Consider the following 18,118-nt stretch of genomic DNA (forward strand, 5'->3'; position numbering starts at 1 on the left):
GATTCATCTGGGGCTGATGCCCAGGGTGTTCAATTTCTGCTGCAGTGCGTTGAAAGAACATGTGAGGATCGCTGTTATAAACCCTGCATGTAATAAACAAACCAAAGACTTATCCCTAGTAGGCTGTGTGGAATAGGCCGAAATGTTATTCAATAATATGGACGAGATGTTAAGCGGACAAAGAGATGTTAAATGCAGCGCGGATTGGGTGCGTGATCTCTCCGTTGCTTAATAAACTGAATGACATTTAATAGCACACATGGGAAGATAGTACATTCCTTGTGCCTGTACAGGGGTGGCCACTGACACACAAAGACTAGATTTCTCTCTCTCTCTCTCTCTCTCTCTCTCTCTCATGTTGGTGTCCCCATATCTTATCCTTAAACAGCAAGCTCCCCCGATGATATTCCTGAAGACAGATTTCCATACAGGTGTGTGTGAGCATGCACTTGAAGGGTAGGGGGGAATGGATGAGGTTCTGTGTCTGGTGCTGTGTCGTTGCTACACATAGCCACTGATCTACATAAACATTAGTACAATGGCCATAAACCAAAATGAATGCACAACATGCACACAAAAGGAATCTCAGCAAGACTGACTACACACACACACACACATACTCTCCCTCACAGACACACACACACACACACACACACACACGCGCGCCACTGAAAAGGTCACAAAATGTGACAATCCAAACAAGTTCTCGGGTTCATCCTGCTGTCACCATGGAGACAGACAGATTGCAAATATCTCTTTAAAATGATGTCTGATCGTCGATTTATTCGAAAGAAATACTACCTGTTAAATTACTAATACTACTGCTACTGCTACTACTACCACTGCAAGAGGAAGAAGAAGAATCCAAATCAGTTCATTGATCAAACAGACACACACATTTAAACACATAACACACACACACACACACACACACACACACACACACACACACACACACACACACACACACACACACACACACACACATGGGCTCATTGACACAAAAACTACACTCGCTCACTGAAGACATGAAACTGTGCCTTTGAAGTGAAAACTGGGACACCTCTGGGCCCCCTTTCTCAGTCCAGCTTGAAGTCTGTCAGAGTGGAGCCAGGGACCCACAGAGAGAGCAGAGAGAAATAGACCTGCTCCTGCTCCTGCTCCTGCTCCTGCTCCTGCTCCTGCTCCTGCTCCTGCTCCTGCTCCTGCTCCTGCTCCTGCTCCTGCTCCTGCTCCTGCTCCTGCTCCTGCTCCTGCTCCTGCTCCTGCTCCTGCTCCTGCTCCTGCTCCTGCACACTGGCCCAGTCAGCCAGGCACCTGCTCTGACCCTGGCCTCCTTCTGTCCTCCTCAGCTCTCATTTGATCAATGCAGCCCCCAAAGGCTGCCTACCCACCCACCCGCTCACTCACACACACTCACACACACACACACGCAAACGCACATGCACACACACACTCACACACATACACACACACATACACACACACATACACACGCGCACACATATCCATGCACACACACACACACACACACACACATACACACACACACACACACACACACACACACACACACACACACACACACACACACACACACACACACACACACACAAACACAGAGTATGTCTATGTCTATTTCAATCTCTCTCCATACACACACACTTTCTGTTTCTCAGTAACCAAACCAACATAGCCTCTCCCTCACACACACTCTCCCTCTCACTAACTCACTCATACGCATGGATACACACACACGCACACACACCGACTCTCTCTCTGTCTGTTTCACTCTCTCTCCATACACAGACTCACTTACATATACACATTCACACATACACACACAGTCTCTAGTTCACCCTCTCTCTCCCTCACGCACACACACACACATGTGCACATACAGCCACTAGTCCCTCTCTTTCTCTCTCTCTCTCTATCTCTCTCTCTCTCTCTCTCACACACACAAACACACACATAGCCTCTCTCTCACACACACACACACTTCCTCTCACTAACTGACTCATACACATGGATACACGGTTCTGCTATGCAAGCACTGTCTCCTGTATCCATCTCATCACAGCAGTGGTGGTCACAGTTGTCCTTTAATGAGGACAAAGACTACAGAGCCAAACCCCTGGATCAGTGGTTTCTTCGATTCCACCCAGGACGTCCGCACAGGGCACAATATGAAATGGGACAATCAGAGTGCAGAAGTGTGTGTGTGTGTGTGTGTGTGTGTGTGTGTGTGTGTGTGTGTGTGTGTGTGTGTCTCTGTGTGTGTGTGCCTGTGTGTGTCTGCAGCAAATCATTTAAAAGATATCAAATGACATCGAGCGGATTGGATGGAAAACAAATCCAATCCAATATATTCTGAATGAAACTAATTGGATCATGCATATATAGCTTGCAGGGGACTATACAGAGCTGGGTCTGAGAGGCTATGTCTGGGTAGAGTTTATTGTGGTACTGCACACTGCGTTGTTATTTTGAGTATAGTTTTTAAAACAATGTTGCACAGTGTACAAGTGTACAGTGGAGGTGTACTTTCCATAATGACACATTTGTTTGGAAGATTATGCAACGTTACAAAATGTAGAACTTGCCATTTCAATCAGGTTCTTTTTTTCTCGATTGGTAAGACACGCTTGAAACTGGGATCCACTTGGTCTTCATCATCACATTCTTAGCAGAGCAAAAGTGTTCTCTTGCAAATGAGACCCTTTTTCATTGGCATCACACATATTTTATCCCTTCTTTTCAAAACCGTTAACACAGATCTTATAGGAAACCCACAACTTTATTGGTTTAACTGTGTCAAGCTAATGTAAAACTGCTATTCACAGCTGATATATATGACTTGCATAATTATGAATCTCTAACACAGCTGTGTGAAACTCCTTTAGACAGCTCTTCAGTCCATCTTATAATCCTTATCCCTCTATAAAAGATGCCACCACCGTGTTGCTATTTGCAAGCGTGAGTCAAAGAGGCCAAAGGAATGTAATGAGAGTCCATGGCGATGGTTTCATAGAATTTCTGACTATTTATTTATTATTTGGTGCAGAAAGAATGCAAGACAAAAGCTTTACCATATTGAATGCCAAAAACAGAAAGACCTGCACACATGAATAAAATGAATGAAACTTTCTTAGAAAATGTCTCTATTTATAGTATTTTAACAGGGCATCTTAAAAAGTGTAAAAATGTCACCGTTCATGCTGTGCTTGCTTGTTTGCATTTTTTAGGTAAACGCCTTAGCTATGTGAAGTGTCAACAAAGAATATACTGATATACCACAAGATGTGTTGTTTGAGGAAAATAGACTTTTGTTGGATGATTTTAATGTGCCGGTTATGTTTGTATTTTACAAACAGAATTATTCATTTTTCAACTTCTGTGTGAATCATTTTTAAAAAGTAACATCAGAGTGGACACATGTTTTTAAGCGAAAGAGAAAAACTGTAATAAATGACTACACTGTAACCCTATAGCTACGAACAGTACCTGTTAAAACACACTATGTGAAACTGCCTTGAATGAATAAATGTGAATGTGAAGGCCTAATGGAAGTTGACTTCTGCCGGAAACCTTTTCCAGGGTTCATTTTCACTGGAGAGATCACGCACCGCATGTTGACAGCCACCCAGTACATTGCCCCCCTCATGGCGAACTTTGACCCCAGTTTCTCCAAAAACTCCACTGTGCGCTACATGGACAACGGTGGGTATTTCTGATGATGAAAGGATTGGTTGAAAGAGAGAGAGAGGAGGATTGGGGTGGGAGCAGAGAGAGTGGGAAGTGACGTGAGTGTGTGATGGAGAGATTGTCTATTGTACTCATACAACTGGGCTTGAATGACCCTTGACCTCTTTCTGTTTAGGTGACGTGTTTGTGGTCCAGTGGGATAAAGTCCGGATTCAGGGGCGAGAGGCCGACGGGCCCTTCACCTTCCAGACGGCCCTTCATAGCAATGGAACCATTGTCTTCGGTTTCAGAGACGTAAGACCTGCAGATTTAAATTAAGATTCCGTGATGATAGGCCTCATCAACTGACTGCTAACACCCATTTCCATCTCTTAAATCTGGAATAATTAGAAGCACTTCACATCATCCTTTTACGACTGATATGCCCATGTCTTCAACCTGTTTTAGCTGAGAGTTTTGTCACATTGACTCTTTCACGGTACTGTACATCAACACTACTATATTGAATGATGAGAGGCAGGCTTTTAGCTAGGCATGCGTCCGTGCGTCTTTTGGACGCACTGTTCTAAAATAATAAGAAATTGGACGCAGTACTTTTAGGCAGACGCCCTACAAACGCCTTAAGTTTTTTGTCCCTTTTTTTACTCAGTCAAACTTTTTTTAAACGTGTTCACAATAACTCTCAACATTGTTCAAACGCTAATGAGCGTAATCACGTTGTAACACGTAAAACAACAGTTTACCGCTATTAGGGGTGGCGAGCCGCATGCAGCTCTTTGCCGGCTGACGTGTGGCTCGGCTCCAGCGCGAGTGCTGCTCACTGACTTTTCTCTTGGTGTACAGAATTTTCATATTGTAAAATAAACATCTAAAATGCATATTTTTCACGAAATACAGACAAAAAGCTGTCCGATTTGAATGGGGTATTTATTCATGTATATTGTGTCATCACGCGATCTAGAGAGATGTCTTCAAGTAACGTTAATGTTCCAAATATGAAACATTCTAATGTGTGCACCCAGTCGCAGAGAGTTACTAGTAGCCAGACTAGCAGTAGCTACTAAAAGAATGCCATGGATCCAGCAAAGCGTAAAGCTAAACGAAAATATGAAGATAAACACCGCACGTTCTTGCCTGAATGGAAGGAATTATTTGCGGAGCGAAATGGAAAACCCCTCTGCTTAATATGCCAGACGTCACTGTCGCATTTTAAAGCCTCAAACTTGGAGCGCCTGACAGCGCCTTTTCTCCACACACAATGCTAACATAGCCCAGGAGTTCCTAAAGGCACAGAGCTGTGCAAGCACAAGGTACATACCTTGAATTGAAACGTCAGTCAGAGAAACAGACTCGGCTTTTTTTTTTTAAATGTACGAAGTACTCTGAAACGGTCACGTTGGCATCGTATCATTTGTCATGGAATATTGCTCGAGCAAAAAAAGTCATATTGTGAGGGAGTTTGAAAATTGAACAGAGGATATCTGACATTAACTATAATTAGCACCTATCTCAGCAGATGTCTTCAATATGTTTATTTTTGTGCCATATTTTAAATCTACATTTGTTAGTTTCTCTTCCTAAAACCCACTAGAGGACACTATTTAAAAGGTTATTTTCAAAAAAAGGGAGGCAACTGCTGTGATTAGGCTCTTCTCCAGGCACAGTCTGTTTCTCTGCTTTGTTTTGATCACAGTCATTGCATAGAAGGAGTCCTCACATAAATATGTGGAGGCAAAGGGTATAGCTGCTCCTAAGCTTTCTCTCCCAGGTCAGGGTGCTCCTGCTTCACACATATCCAAAACAAAATCTCAGCGGATGTCTTCAATATGTTTATGCCATATAATACATCTAAATTTGTAAATGTATCTTCCTTAAACCCACTAGAGGACATTATTTAAAAGGTTATTTTCAAAAAAAATCTTATGGGGGAGCATGCCCCCAGACCCCCCTAGTTTTGCTGGGTTCGCCGTGTTAGGTTCAATTACAAAATGGACCCCCACTCAAAAAATCCTAGCTAAAAGCCTGATGAGAGGGTACTACATATGCCAGGGCATGTTTATGGCAGGGTGATGTCACTATTATGATGGAGAGTTTAAGTAAAATGTTACCACGGTGTCATATCTCTACTGTACTGTCTCTTTTCTCTTTTCAACCATTTCTCTCGTCCTTCTTCATTGCATTCTCCCCTCCGTACCTCCACACCCTCAGGTTCCTCTGGGCGTGGAGCAGATCAACTCTACCGAGCACCCCGTGAAGGTGGGCCTGTCTGATGCCTTCATGGCCCTCCCTTCCTCCCAGGAGTCTCCAGGTCAGTGGACCATCAGAGTCCGCCACAGACACAGGAAGCTTAACATAGAACCAGAAAGGTTTCAGTTGGAGTAAATGAATAACTTATTTGGAAAATCTATGAATAAGATGGTACAGAATGGATCCTCTAGGCATTTATTAGCACTCAACAGTCAAATCAACATGATACCTAAAGTAGAAAGAGGAGGGACTGAGAATCAGCTTGCACTGTTTGTAGGGTGATAATATTGATTGTGATTAGACAATTATAAATTCCACCAAAACACAAGTGTCCATGGTGACTGTGTCCAAACCCCCAGATTCACGTTCCTTTGTTTGTATCAACTGTGTCCCTTACAGACACAAAGCGCAGGACCATATACGAGTACCACAGAGTGGAGATCGACGCCACAAAGATCATTAACAACTCTGCATTTCTGTTCACACCGCTTCCTAGTGAGTGGGATTCACTCTCTTCTTTCTACCCAATCACATCCCTTGAAATAATGTCTAAGCCAATCACACATCACAGATACATGATATTTTAGAACACTATGACATGTTAATATGACTAGTATGCACTATGATGTGGTGAAGCAATGTATTCTCTGAAAGTCATTAAGATCTGTTCTAATTGGAGTCAGTGCTTCATAATATATAAAGGGTTTCTATTCATAGTTTTAGTGGTGGTCTGTTGGTGGTACAGTTTTGATTACAATGGCAGCAATTGGTTCATAGTGTGTACACTATACTGTACTGTAATAGGTCTGTTGGTGTTAAAGTTGTGCTTTTGCTGCCCTCTTTCAGCCTGTTTGAAGCATACATCCTGTGAGCTCTGCCTGAACTCCAAACTGACTACAGGCTGTGGCTGGTGTAATACCCTACAAAGGTGTGAAGACAAGCCAGTGAACAAAATTGTCTACTTGTTGACATACCCTAGTACCTCATCACATCCTTTGTGTGTGTGTGTGTGTGTGTGTGTGTGTGTGTGTGTGTGTGTGTGTGTGTGTGTGTGTGTGTGTGTGCTGTTAATCCTATTTCAGGTGTTCAGACGGTATAGATCGCCACAGGCAGGAGTGGTTAGACTACAAATGTCCAGAGGAGGTGAGAAAATTGTAAATGAAAAGGAATAAACACTTACTTACTTACTCACATGCTCTCTCTCTCTCTCTCTCTCTCTCTCTCTCTCTCTCTCTCTCTCTCTCTCTCTCTCTCTTTTTCTGACACACATCATACACACACACACACACAAACGCACACGTGCATAAACGTAGACAGTTTCGACTGGATTTGTAAAGCAGTAATTTAGAAATGTCTGCTTTTCACTAAGATGAACACTGTCAGACACAACAAAACACAACCCTTTCCTTTGAGGATGAAAAATAAAATAAATAATAGCTCTTATTGTATTCAGGCAATAGAACTGGGTCCTAGCCAAGGTCAAATGATTGCAAGCAATCAAGCACTGATTTCCCCCCCTTGAAGAAGGAACAATCATAACGTCTCTCAGTACTGCAACTCTTCATGTGGTACAAAATACGCAGTATGCCAACACATTTTTGCAGTCATAGTCAGTGTTCAGGAATGCATATTTCATGTCTACTCATTAAATCAAAGGATGACACTGAGCTAGAACCCTTCATCCTATTTAACATAACCATGTCATAAACAGGTTGTTAAGTAAGGGATAACGGCCGACGAGCTGTGCAGTTCTACGAAGTTAATGGACGACGCGGAGCGGAGTGGTGTTGCTCCGCAGAAGTCCATTAACTTCGTAGAACTGCACAGCTCGGAGGCCGTTATCCCGCTTATCTCCCGTTTACAACATCCAAAAATGTTTTTATTATGATATTTATTATTATTTCGAATTTCCTTTATCTTTAGGACACTTAATATGCATAATAACCTGATGAATTCTTAATTTGAAGCCTAGTGCTCCCGTTAGAGAAAGTAGTGCGTGGAACTGGTCAAGGCGTTGAGGAGCAGGCGAGTAAGCCGTGTGAGCTGGACCACTGGCCGTTAAAATGTCACTCCATCGCTTACTCTCAACTACACTTGGGGTCCAATAGTTTTTCAGGCTGGACTCGCACCGATGCCCAGTGATTGCCATTAAAATAACAAAAACTACAATGGGACACTTTCAACTTTGTTAATATTTGTTTATATTGATTTGGATATCGCCACTAACTTGCGTGTGAGAGCAACGTTATAGTATTAGCATTGAGCTACTACTACTTTCAATGGGTTTTTTGTCTAGGCGCTAGCAGCCTCCTACAAATAATATTCGAGACTTTCAGTTAAGACTTACAATAATCTGCAACATTCGTGTAGCATATTAACAACTAACCGAGTCAATTTAGACATATAAAAAGTCGTGTAGATAGCTTAATTCACATAAAACATTGCCTACTAACTTCTCCCAACACGCCGCCATCTTGGTTCAAATTATCCTAGCTGTCAAAAAATAAACGTTACGTTGGTTGTCAATGGTAACCATTCAAGAGCATTGATATGGAACGGCGATTTAACTTTTCTACTGGGACTACGTCCAAGGTGTGCGGTTCCACGAACTTAATGTACACCCCATTAGCCAATCAGAAAACAGTATTTCGTTCCAGAGGGAGATAAAGATACTTAACATAACCATGTCATAGATAGGTTGTTATAGATACTTAACATAACCATGTCATAGATAGGTTGTTATAGATACTTAACATAACCATATCATAAATAGGTGGCTATAGATAATTTATACTGACATTTTATGTGTCTAGTTATACAATAATGTTAGTTTTATCTGTACGTGTCAAGACAGCTCTCATAATGTTTGCACGTGACGTTAGCTGTTTTAGCAACCATCCATTTACAAGCTGTTGTAACAGTTATCCATAATGGACATGACAGTGTATGACACGTGCCATCATAGCGTATTGGTGACATGGAAGGTTACAAGGCATACAACTGTTCCCAACCATATTAATACCTGACCTATTTCTACATATGGCTTCTCAACATATACATTACACTTACATTTCTGCATTAAGCAGACACCATCAGCATCATCTTCATTTAGCAGACACTAATCATCATCTAAACTGACGTACTGGACAAATACACATTTTCATCATGTAGTCTACGTGCGCTGCTTCCTGGGGGTCAAACCCGTGACCTTGGTGCTGTTAGCCCCTAGCTCACCCAGTTGCACTACCGGTTTAGCCATAGCCTCTGTGTGTGTCCCTAGGCCAAAGACGAGACTTGCGAGGACTACACTCAAGGGGCGTCTGACACAACGGTGGTCCCCTTCACTTCCACATACCCAGAGGCCAACACCACTCTCGTGACCAACCCTGAGAGACCTGTGACTGAGGGTGAGTATGTGTATGTGTCCTAGAGGGGGCTGTTTGTATATGGCAATGATGTCTTTTATAAACTCATGTTTAGTTTAGAATGTACCGTAGAATTAAATGTTCAATCATTCAGCTCTTGCCATTATTTACTGTAGCCATTACAGAACTCTCCAGGGGTGCATATTCCGAAAGTGCCGTTGAAATCCAAAACTAGGAAGCTAACTACCTAAAAGGCATACAGACTTGCAAACACCAACAGCCCTGTTTTCACTAACAAAAGCTTGCTAACAATACTAATTTGTGTCTTTTGGCAATATAGTTGGCAATGTTGTGCTGTGAAAGCTTTTCTCACATTTTCACAGGGTGTCACAGCCCAGAACACAGAACTAGGTAGTGCATATCCTGGATGGCTAGTTGGAACAATACGTGTGCTTATCTGTCCTTCACATGACCATATGCCATCAAAATGAATTTGCAGATGATACCATAACTAGTTGCCTTTAAAAAATAAACCTCAAAAGTGGCAAAGAGCATACATGCATAGTGTTGCTTTGAAAAGAAGGCTCATTTTGAACAAACTCTCTCTTAGTGTGACCACAGTGGTTTGACATGACCCAGAACACTTGTATAAAATGGTGACCTTTTGATGGGATTTATTTGCTGGGTGTTTTATATGTTGTATCAAGTCACAAAGCTGGCATTCATTAATGGCCTAGACGCTCACTTTCAGATCAGAACAGGGAGGTAATTTTAGTTTGACTGACATTTTAACAAATAAAATGTTTATGTGTGCCTGTGGTTTAGAGTTTACTGGCAATGCTTCAGTTAGTAGAGCCTTTTAGCATAGGCCTATAACATTTAAGCTGAATATCTTTAAATAGACCCTTTAGCTCCTTTTTCATCTTTGCACATCTTTGCATGGAGGCTTTCGGCTTACTGACCGCTATCCTGTCCTCTCCATCCTCGTGTCTGTCTGTCTTGCTGTATGGCTGGTCTCACACATCTCTCTCTCCGCTGCAATGCCCTCGTCCTTCTGCAGATGACACCAAGCGCCTCTTTCACTACCATGGCAACGGTGAGTTGGCCAGTGGCATAGTGTGGGCTCAGCGTAACTGGCTTGGTCGCTATGGCTTGTGGGCAACAGTCACAGGTGAAACGTGTGACAGTATGGAACTGTTATTGCCACTAGGCTGCGTGGCTGTGGGATGTGTCGTACTTCTCTACCTCTGCTCACAGTTAATGTGTCAAATTGGAAACATATTTGCACCCGGGTCTGCAGGGTGCTAAACCTGCACTCTGACCGCAACACCAAAGAGCCAGGCTTGATGGTATGGCAGTCAGAGCACATTCTCATGTGTAGTGTCTGCAGTCTGTCACACTCCTACAAATGATTGTAATGATCTACTTTGACAGTTACAACCAGTCATTGTAATTAAAAACATGTAGTATAATTTACTAAATGTGTCTCATCAAGGCATAGCAATAGTTTGATTGGAATTGGAATTGTTGACGAGAGAGGTATTTCCAAAATCGGTCGCATACATGCAACCAATACACAAATAAAAACAACTCAGTTATGGAAATTTGGAACTGGATGTGGGCTGTTTGGACTGTCTGTTTCAGTTCCTGCTTCTCCTGAGACTGTTGCATTATTGCCCAAAACCTTTTTATTTATTTGACATGCAGCATGTCTGTCTATGTCCCTGTGGCTGTGGCTGTGTGTGTGTGTGTGTGTGTGTGTGTGTGTGTGTGTGTGTGTGTGTGTGTGTGTGTGTGTGTGTGTGTGTGTGTGTGTGTGTGTGTGTGTGTGTGTTGTGTTCCTACTTCATCCTTCACGTTGGTGTCACATTGTTGTGACTTGAATCGATGGTCTGAAACATCCATCACCCATGCTGTCATTTTAACTCCACCACGGTTACTTTGTTATTGATTTTGAGTCTGATTCTCCCTGCTTACCCTCATATTTGTGCCTGATTGGTCCTGTTTGCCTTGCTTCCCTTGTCCGTTAGACCTGCAAACGGGAACTCCAGGCCAGGAGGAGGCGCCAGAGCACACTGCGATCATTGCTGGTGTGGTGGCGGCGCTCGTTTTGCTGGTCTTCCTGACCCTCCTTGCGGTGTACTACATCAACACACACCCCACTGTTGCCCCCCCGTTCTACCTCATGCAGGTATTTATCTATCTTTCTATCTTTTGATCTATCCATCCATCCATCCACCCCACTGTCACCCTGCCATTCTACCTCATGAATATAAAAAAGCATTTCTACTGCAACAGAGTCTACCTATCTATATATCTATCTACCTGTCTATCTATCTATCTATCTATCTATCGATCTATCTATCTATCTATCTATCTATCTATCTGTCTGTCTGTCTATCTATCTGTCTATCTATATATCTATCTATCTATCTATATATCTATCTATCTGTCTCTCTGTCTATCTATTTATCTATCTATCTTTCTATCTATCTATCTATCTATTTATCCCTGCCTACCTTGTCTGCCATGTAACTTTGGCACTTACAGTATATGATGATAGTTCACAGTCTGGAGACACCTTGTGGTGAATGTGAACTAGAAGTGCATTGAAAGGGAGTGCCGACTAGGCTAAGTGTGAGTGTCTGCTGACAGACCTACCCGTACCCTTCTACATACCCATCAAGTGTGTGTGTCTGCTGACAGACCTACCCGTGCCCTAATATATGCATACCCATCAAGCCTCCTTTGAGCCTCACCTTCACAAGCTGTTCGCATTGGTTAAGACATTTCAATTGGCATTAATGTCCTCATTGTTCCTACACAGACACGTGCGTGATTCCCATCACATGATTTTTCTTGACCCCTGAATCTCCCTGTGGTTTCTCTCCTCAGCGCCGCACAAATCAATACTGGCCTTCCATGAAATTCCGGAACCAGGGCTGCCATTCCAGCTATGCGGAGGTGGAGCTCGGCCACGAGAAGGAAGGCTTCATTGAGGCAGAGCATTGCTGAAGGGTTGGGGTGGGGTGGGACTTCTGACACCGAGAAGTTGGACTAAGCCACCTGTTGAAATGGAGTGTGTGTGTGTGTGTGTGTGTGTGTAGGAGGGAGGGGGAGGGGGGTGGGGGGTTAGTTTTGTTTTAGTTTTTTTTTCCTTTGCTTTTTCCTTTTGTTTTGTAAGGGTTTTCTGAATGGAACACAGAACAAGATAATGGCAAAGGGATGGGATGTCAGAGGGAATATAAAACACCACACACACACACAAGGACTTTTTGTCAGTCAAAGTACGGTAGAGGTCCTTACCAGATTGTACATCTCCTGCTGCACCTTGCGGTTCCTCTCGCTTTAACTGTTTATGGAGAAGAAGAAACCAAAATATCCGTAAAAAAGGGGGAACAGATATAGATCTGTGGAAACGTGGAGCTGACATGAGCTGATTCACCATCACCGCCCCCTGCCTCTAAATCCTGTTCCTCACTCCCTAGTCATGAAGGCTGACATAAAGGGATGTGGCAAACTATTGTACAATACAGTATATCTTTGTAGTGTTTTTCGTTCTGTTTGTTTTTCAAAAAGGATATTTCATGTTTTATAAAAAAGAAAGAAAATGTAAGGAGGAAGTCGTGTTGAGCAGCGACTTGTGTTTTCACGCATATTACTCTGTTGGCTACAAGGACTGGACTGCACTTTAATTTAGTTTTTTGTGAGAATGTGGTTGTGAAACCGCATCATTATCAGTTAGAAGTGTTTCCTGACCGTTAAGCATTCAGACTGACACCCATGATGGTGACCCACTAGGAAGTGGATTTGGCTCATGTCTGACTCTGATCTGACCTGGAAATGACTCTGATCTGGCAATTTCTATTCCAGTGACCCCTACTATCTGAGACAGCTAGGTAAGACGATGAGATGCTCTGAGAGGATTATGACGAAAATACTCATTCGCTTCAAAGTTGACCTGTGGTCACTGAGAGTTCACCCCTCTCTATTTTCCGTAGCACCATTTCAATTACGGTTTTGAGAGAAAAGTACTTGCCCCCATTCGAACACTTAAAAAGACTTCACTAGGTCTCTAAACGTCTATGTCTAGCCATCCACCGACTGCCATAGAAATGTGTCATTGCAACATTGTATTTCTACCATGCAGCACGCTATGAGTGAATCAATAAAAACAATCAGTTGAACTGTACTGAGAGGTCTGTTTTGAAACATATCGCCTCCAATGGTTTGTGTCTTTCCGTCTCAGATTTATTGTGTGACTTCAAATCCATTCATGTCATCAGACAGGAGGCTGCCTGTACTCAAACTCCATCTGAAAGGAGGTGATGACCTTGAAGTAAAGACCTTTTTGTGGAACAACACTGATGGACAGCATTACTTAGAAACGTCAACAAAATCTTAATAAATGGTTATTTGTGGCTAGTCATACAGACCCAGAAACATAGTACAAATTATATTTCTGGAGACAACTGATTTTGTCTAAATGTGTGTGAGAGGGTTTGGTGTATTAGACACCTTCTAAATCAATCGAGTGAATGATTGGTGTCATGAAGGCAGAACTGAGGACAAGAAATGTAGTTCTGAACAGGGAACAGCAAGGGTGAGTGGTATTTTTCTCAAATTGTCTGCAAGAAAAAAGTCAGCCTTGTCAGTTGTCACCATAAGCTATTCATGTTGTCAGTTTTAGTTTAGGCTAAATAGCCTTAAACTATTTAAATTAAGGCTACTTTGTGTAGGCGTGTTTTGTTTAACTACGGAGGATAATAACTATGGAGGATTATCGGGGCCAAAACTAAATAAATAAATAACTAAATAAATAAATAAATGAATGGTTAAATACTTGGATAAATACATAATTAGATTTATGTATACCTACATTTATTTATTTATACTTACATATATTTATTTATACTTACATTTTGTCATACATTTTGTCAAACATTTTGTCATACTTACATTTTGTCATACATTTTGTCATACTTATTGTCATACTTATTGTCATACTTATTGTCATACTTATTGTCCACGGTGTAACTTGCTTGCAGCAAAATAAATCCGTCATCCCCCGTCACCAAGTCAGGGGGCGGGTTAAAGCCTCTGATTGGTGAATGAACAGTATTACACACCAGGCAGGCTCAACCAGTCGATCAGGCTCGAGGGATACTGAATTTTGGCGTTTATGGATGCCAAGCGCCAGATTTAGTTTAATGAAAGTTATTGAGCATTATTTAAATAAATCAAGATACCAGAATGTCCCAGAAGACATACCCTCAGCTGCTGCGTGAGGCTGCATCCTTAATTTAAGAGGCCCTCAACTCGTCTACTACTAGTAGTATTTCTAGTAGTGTTATGAAATGTTGGGTTTAATGTGGCCTACTGGGTGCACTGGCCGTAGTAGTCGTAGCCAGGTCGTAGCGCTGTCGTTACCCCATCACGTCTATCTCTTCCATAGTTTGCATCAGGCTGCTATTAGAATGTTACGCTGTAGCATGGTTCTTATGTCCTCAGTTTTTGAATCACCAGTGATGAAGAAAGTGTTTTGTCCGTCTCTTCATAAACGGATGACTAAGAGTAAGACCACATTTACACATAGCCGGGTAATTACAGAATAGAGAATATTTCTGCCCTTCCGTTCAAAAATAACGTCGTACACACAAGGTCTTTTTCCAAAAAACTTTCTGTTTACATGAACCTGTAAGCAGGCGTTTGAATGAATGACAATGTGGGGGGGCGGGGTCCTGCCCGTCCGCCGGCTTAAACGTCACTACACACCTGTGTTGCATGAAGCAATTGCTAAACGGGGATATAAGGGGTTTGTTTGTATAGGAACGGGAGGTTAGGGACAGGAGATACGGTTGAGCTCCAAGCCGAGGCCTGCCGTGCCAGGACGTGGGTGAGTGATGCGTCGCGTGAATATGATATGTAACAATTGGACGTAGTGCGTTAGACTACAGTTGCGGGTGGCGAAATACTGGTCAGTGTACCACCGTTTTACCCCACGTCCGGCAGTCGCGGCGAGGAGGCCAGCCTATCAGGTAGTATTGTGTGTACCTTGTTTTCCGGGGGAATTGTGTTCCCCGGCGTGTTTCTTTATGTCTGTTAGTGTGTTCATGTGTGAACAGGAAGCAGAGCAAGCTCATGTCCCGTGCAAAGTGCCGTGTCTGTACTGAGGAATAGGAGGGGATATATTTTGCCTTGGTTTGCTGTGCTTATGCGTGCTGTGGACTCCTTGTGGCTTTTGATGTGGATTTTAGCACTGACATTGTAATTGGGATGAATTTGACTGGTTTTAACTGGTTTTACTTGTTTGTACTTTGCCCATCTGAAACACCGATGAATTTGCTGTGTATGTGATGCTAATTTATAGATCCATCTGTTCCTGTGTATAGGCCTACATCTCATGTTATTTATCTATTTCTTAATCAGCACTTAGCACTTTACATCGATGTGATGCATGTTCCGCCCACTGCTCTCTCCTCAAGGTGCTTTTACAAAGATAAATAAAAGTCCTTGCTTTTCCATACTTCTTGGTCTGCGTTTGTCTTGATTCAGTGCCCAGGTAAATCTGTCCAAATAGGTAACCTGCAGGGGGCAGCAATTAGGCTGGTAAATAGCCCCTTTACAACTTGGCGTAGTTTTCGGCAGTTTTGGACAGTGGGCACTGGTCAAGAACAATGTTGGATCAAGAAGAGGAAAATGTGCCACTAGCTCATGCCCCTAATGATCAAGAAACTCGTCCTATTCCAAATGCAAACATGATGATGTTCCCAATGATGATGGGCACTCCATGGTGCCCAAAATTTAAAGGAGGTCAGGATTCTGATGAGAGTTTTCAAGATTGGCTTACAGCACAGACAACAATGTTTAACATGTACCCTCTTTCAGAAGCACAGAAATTATCCGCCCTCCTTAGTAATTTAGAAGGGGAAGCCAGACGAGAAGTACTTGCACTACCAGTGGGCCAAAGAGACACCGTAATACAGGTAACTGAATTTTTGAAGGGTATCTATGGGGACACGGTGCCATTGGCTAGCCTTCGTTCACAATTTTTTACGCGTAAGCAGAGATCCGATGAAACTGTTCGTCAGTTTGCCCTGGTTCTGCAAGAGTTGAGTAACCGTCTCACAGCAAGGGGGGATGGCACAACTGGTGGTCTTATTTTGCGGGATCAATTCATATCTGGACTATCGGATGGGAGCCTACGTAGAGAGTTATGGGGCATGGTTAGAGCGTCAGTTAATGTGTCTCTTGCAGACATTAAACGGGAAGCAACATTGAGAGCCGGGGATTCAGACAATGCAATGCAGGCAATGGCAGCAGCAGTGCATGTAGAACCAGCCCAATTACCAGTAAGCACAAAACAATTAGCTGAAGAAATAAAAGAAGAGGTGCTGATGAAATTAAAAGGAGAAATGAAAAATGTTGTCAGGAATGATGCAGGAAGTACGACAGAGTGCATATACTCCCTTTCAAAATACAGCAAGACCAAATTATGCTTCGAGAGGGGGCAGACGAAGCTCAGATCAATTTGACCAGCAAGGCAGACCCATTTGCCGTCGTTGTAGGAAAGCTGGCCACATTGAGAGCCGTTGCAGGGTTCAGGAAAGGTCCCAGGGAGATTTAAACTAATGACGCCCACTGTGCAGGCCCAAACAGTGGGTTCCGAACCTATTGGCCATCCGCAACAAAGAGAGCATCTAATTGGACAATGCCCAATAGTTAATGTATTTATACAGGGGGTAAAGACTCCGTGTTTGATTGACACTGGATCACAGGTCACAACATTAACAGAGAGTTACTTCAGGAGACATTTCGATTCTAAGTGGACTGCAATTCACCCACCCATTCAAAAATTTAACCTTGTAGCAGCAAATGGGTTAGAGATCCCATATATTGGCTACATAGAGGTGGACTTAGACATTTGTGGGAGGACCATACCGAAGAGGGGGATACTGATTGTCAAAGATTCCCACGCTTCTGCATATCCGGGACTAATTGGTATGAACGTAATCAAAGACTGTCGCGAAATTATGATGTCTCAGCTCGAGGGCCAGATTACTGACGTAACAGCTACAGCTGAAGCCAAAGTTTGCCGCCAGACATTTTCTATGGTAGACCATTTACTTAAATTCGCAGACGAATCTGGTCAGATGAGCCCTGTCTATTGGCCTCAAGGTAGGCATGTAACCATTCCAGCACAGTCAGAGATGCTATTGGAGGCATGCGCACGACCACGCCCCGATGGTAAAGCCTATGTTGGTCTGGTGGAACCCATAGAAGACAATGGGCTACCAGGACAGCTACTTGTAGCACGGTCTCTTAGTTCTGTAGTTGATGGCAAAGTCTTTGTTAGAGTCTTAAATCTTACTCCATTTCCAGTTAATCTTTTCCGCCGCTGTCAGTTAGGCAAAGTCTTTGATGTTGAAATATGCCCCCACAAACAGCTAAATGAGGTAGAGTTGAGACCAGTGGATGATACTACCTTGGAGGTGGGTGTCAGGCAACTTAGTGTACATGACGCAGTAGGAACCACACACCCCTGGCCCGTCGAAGTACCCTTAGATCCCTCACAGTTTAGTCCTGAACAACAACAAAAAGTTATTGAACTGTTGAGTAAACATCAAAACGTCTTTTCAAAACATGACGAAGATTATGGGCATACTGATAAGGTCTTACATGTGATACCAACAGGGGATTCAGCCCCAATTAGAGACCGGTATAGTCACATTCCACCAAAACTCTATCAAGAAGTGAGGGGGCTTTTAGGTAATATGCTTGACGGTGGCATCATAAGT

The 18,118-nt window shown here is 42.9% G+C and overlaps 1 protein-coding gene across 1 annotated transcript in view; it reads left to right on the plus strand.

The window, feature by feature from the left end:
- plxdc1 (plexin domain containing 1) overlaps positions 1–12,335 on the plus strand; it is a gene marked incomplete at its 3' end in the record, with an annotated part of 42,505 nt that extends 30,170 nt beyond the window's left edge. The window contains exons 5-13 of the mRNA XM_080834463.1: positions 3,601–3,723; positions 3,884–4,002; positions 5,917–6,016; positions 6,355–6,450; positions 6,802–6,883; positions 7,038–7,098; positions 9,236–9,362; positions 11,351–11,511; positions 12,216–12,335. Coding sequence (XP_080690589.1) covers positions 3,601–3,723; positions 3,884–4,002; positions 5,917–6,016; positions 6,355–6,450; positions 6,802–6,883; positions 7,038–7,098; positions 9,236–9,362; positions 11,351–11,511; positions 12,216–12,335 — 989 coding nt within the window. The remainder of the gene's footprint in view (positions 1–3,600; positions 3,724–3,883; positions 4,003–5,916; positions 6,017–6,354; positions 6,451–6,801; positions 6,884–7,037; positions 7,099–9,235; positions 9,363–11,350; positions 11,512–12,215) is intronic.
- Positions 12,336–18,118: the final 5,783 nt, after the last annotated feature.

The sequence above is a fragment of the Sprattus sprattus genome, assembly GCF_963457725.1.
Source record: "Sprattus sprattus genome assembly, chromosome: 3".
Classification (NCBI taxonomy): domain Eukaryota; kingdom Metazoa; phylum Chordata; class Actinopteri; order Clupeiformes; family Clupeidae; genus Sprattus; species Sprattus sprattus.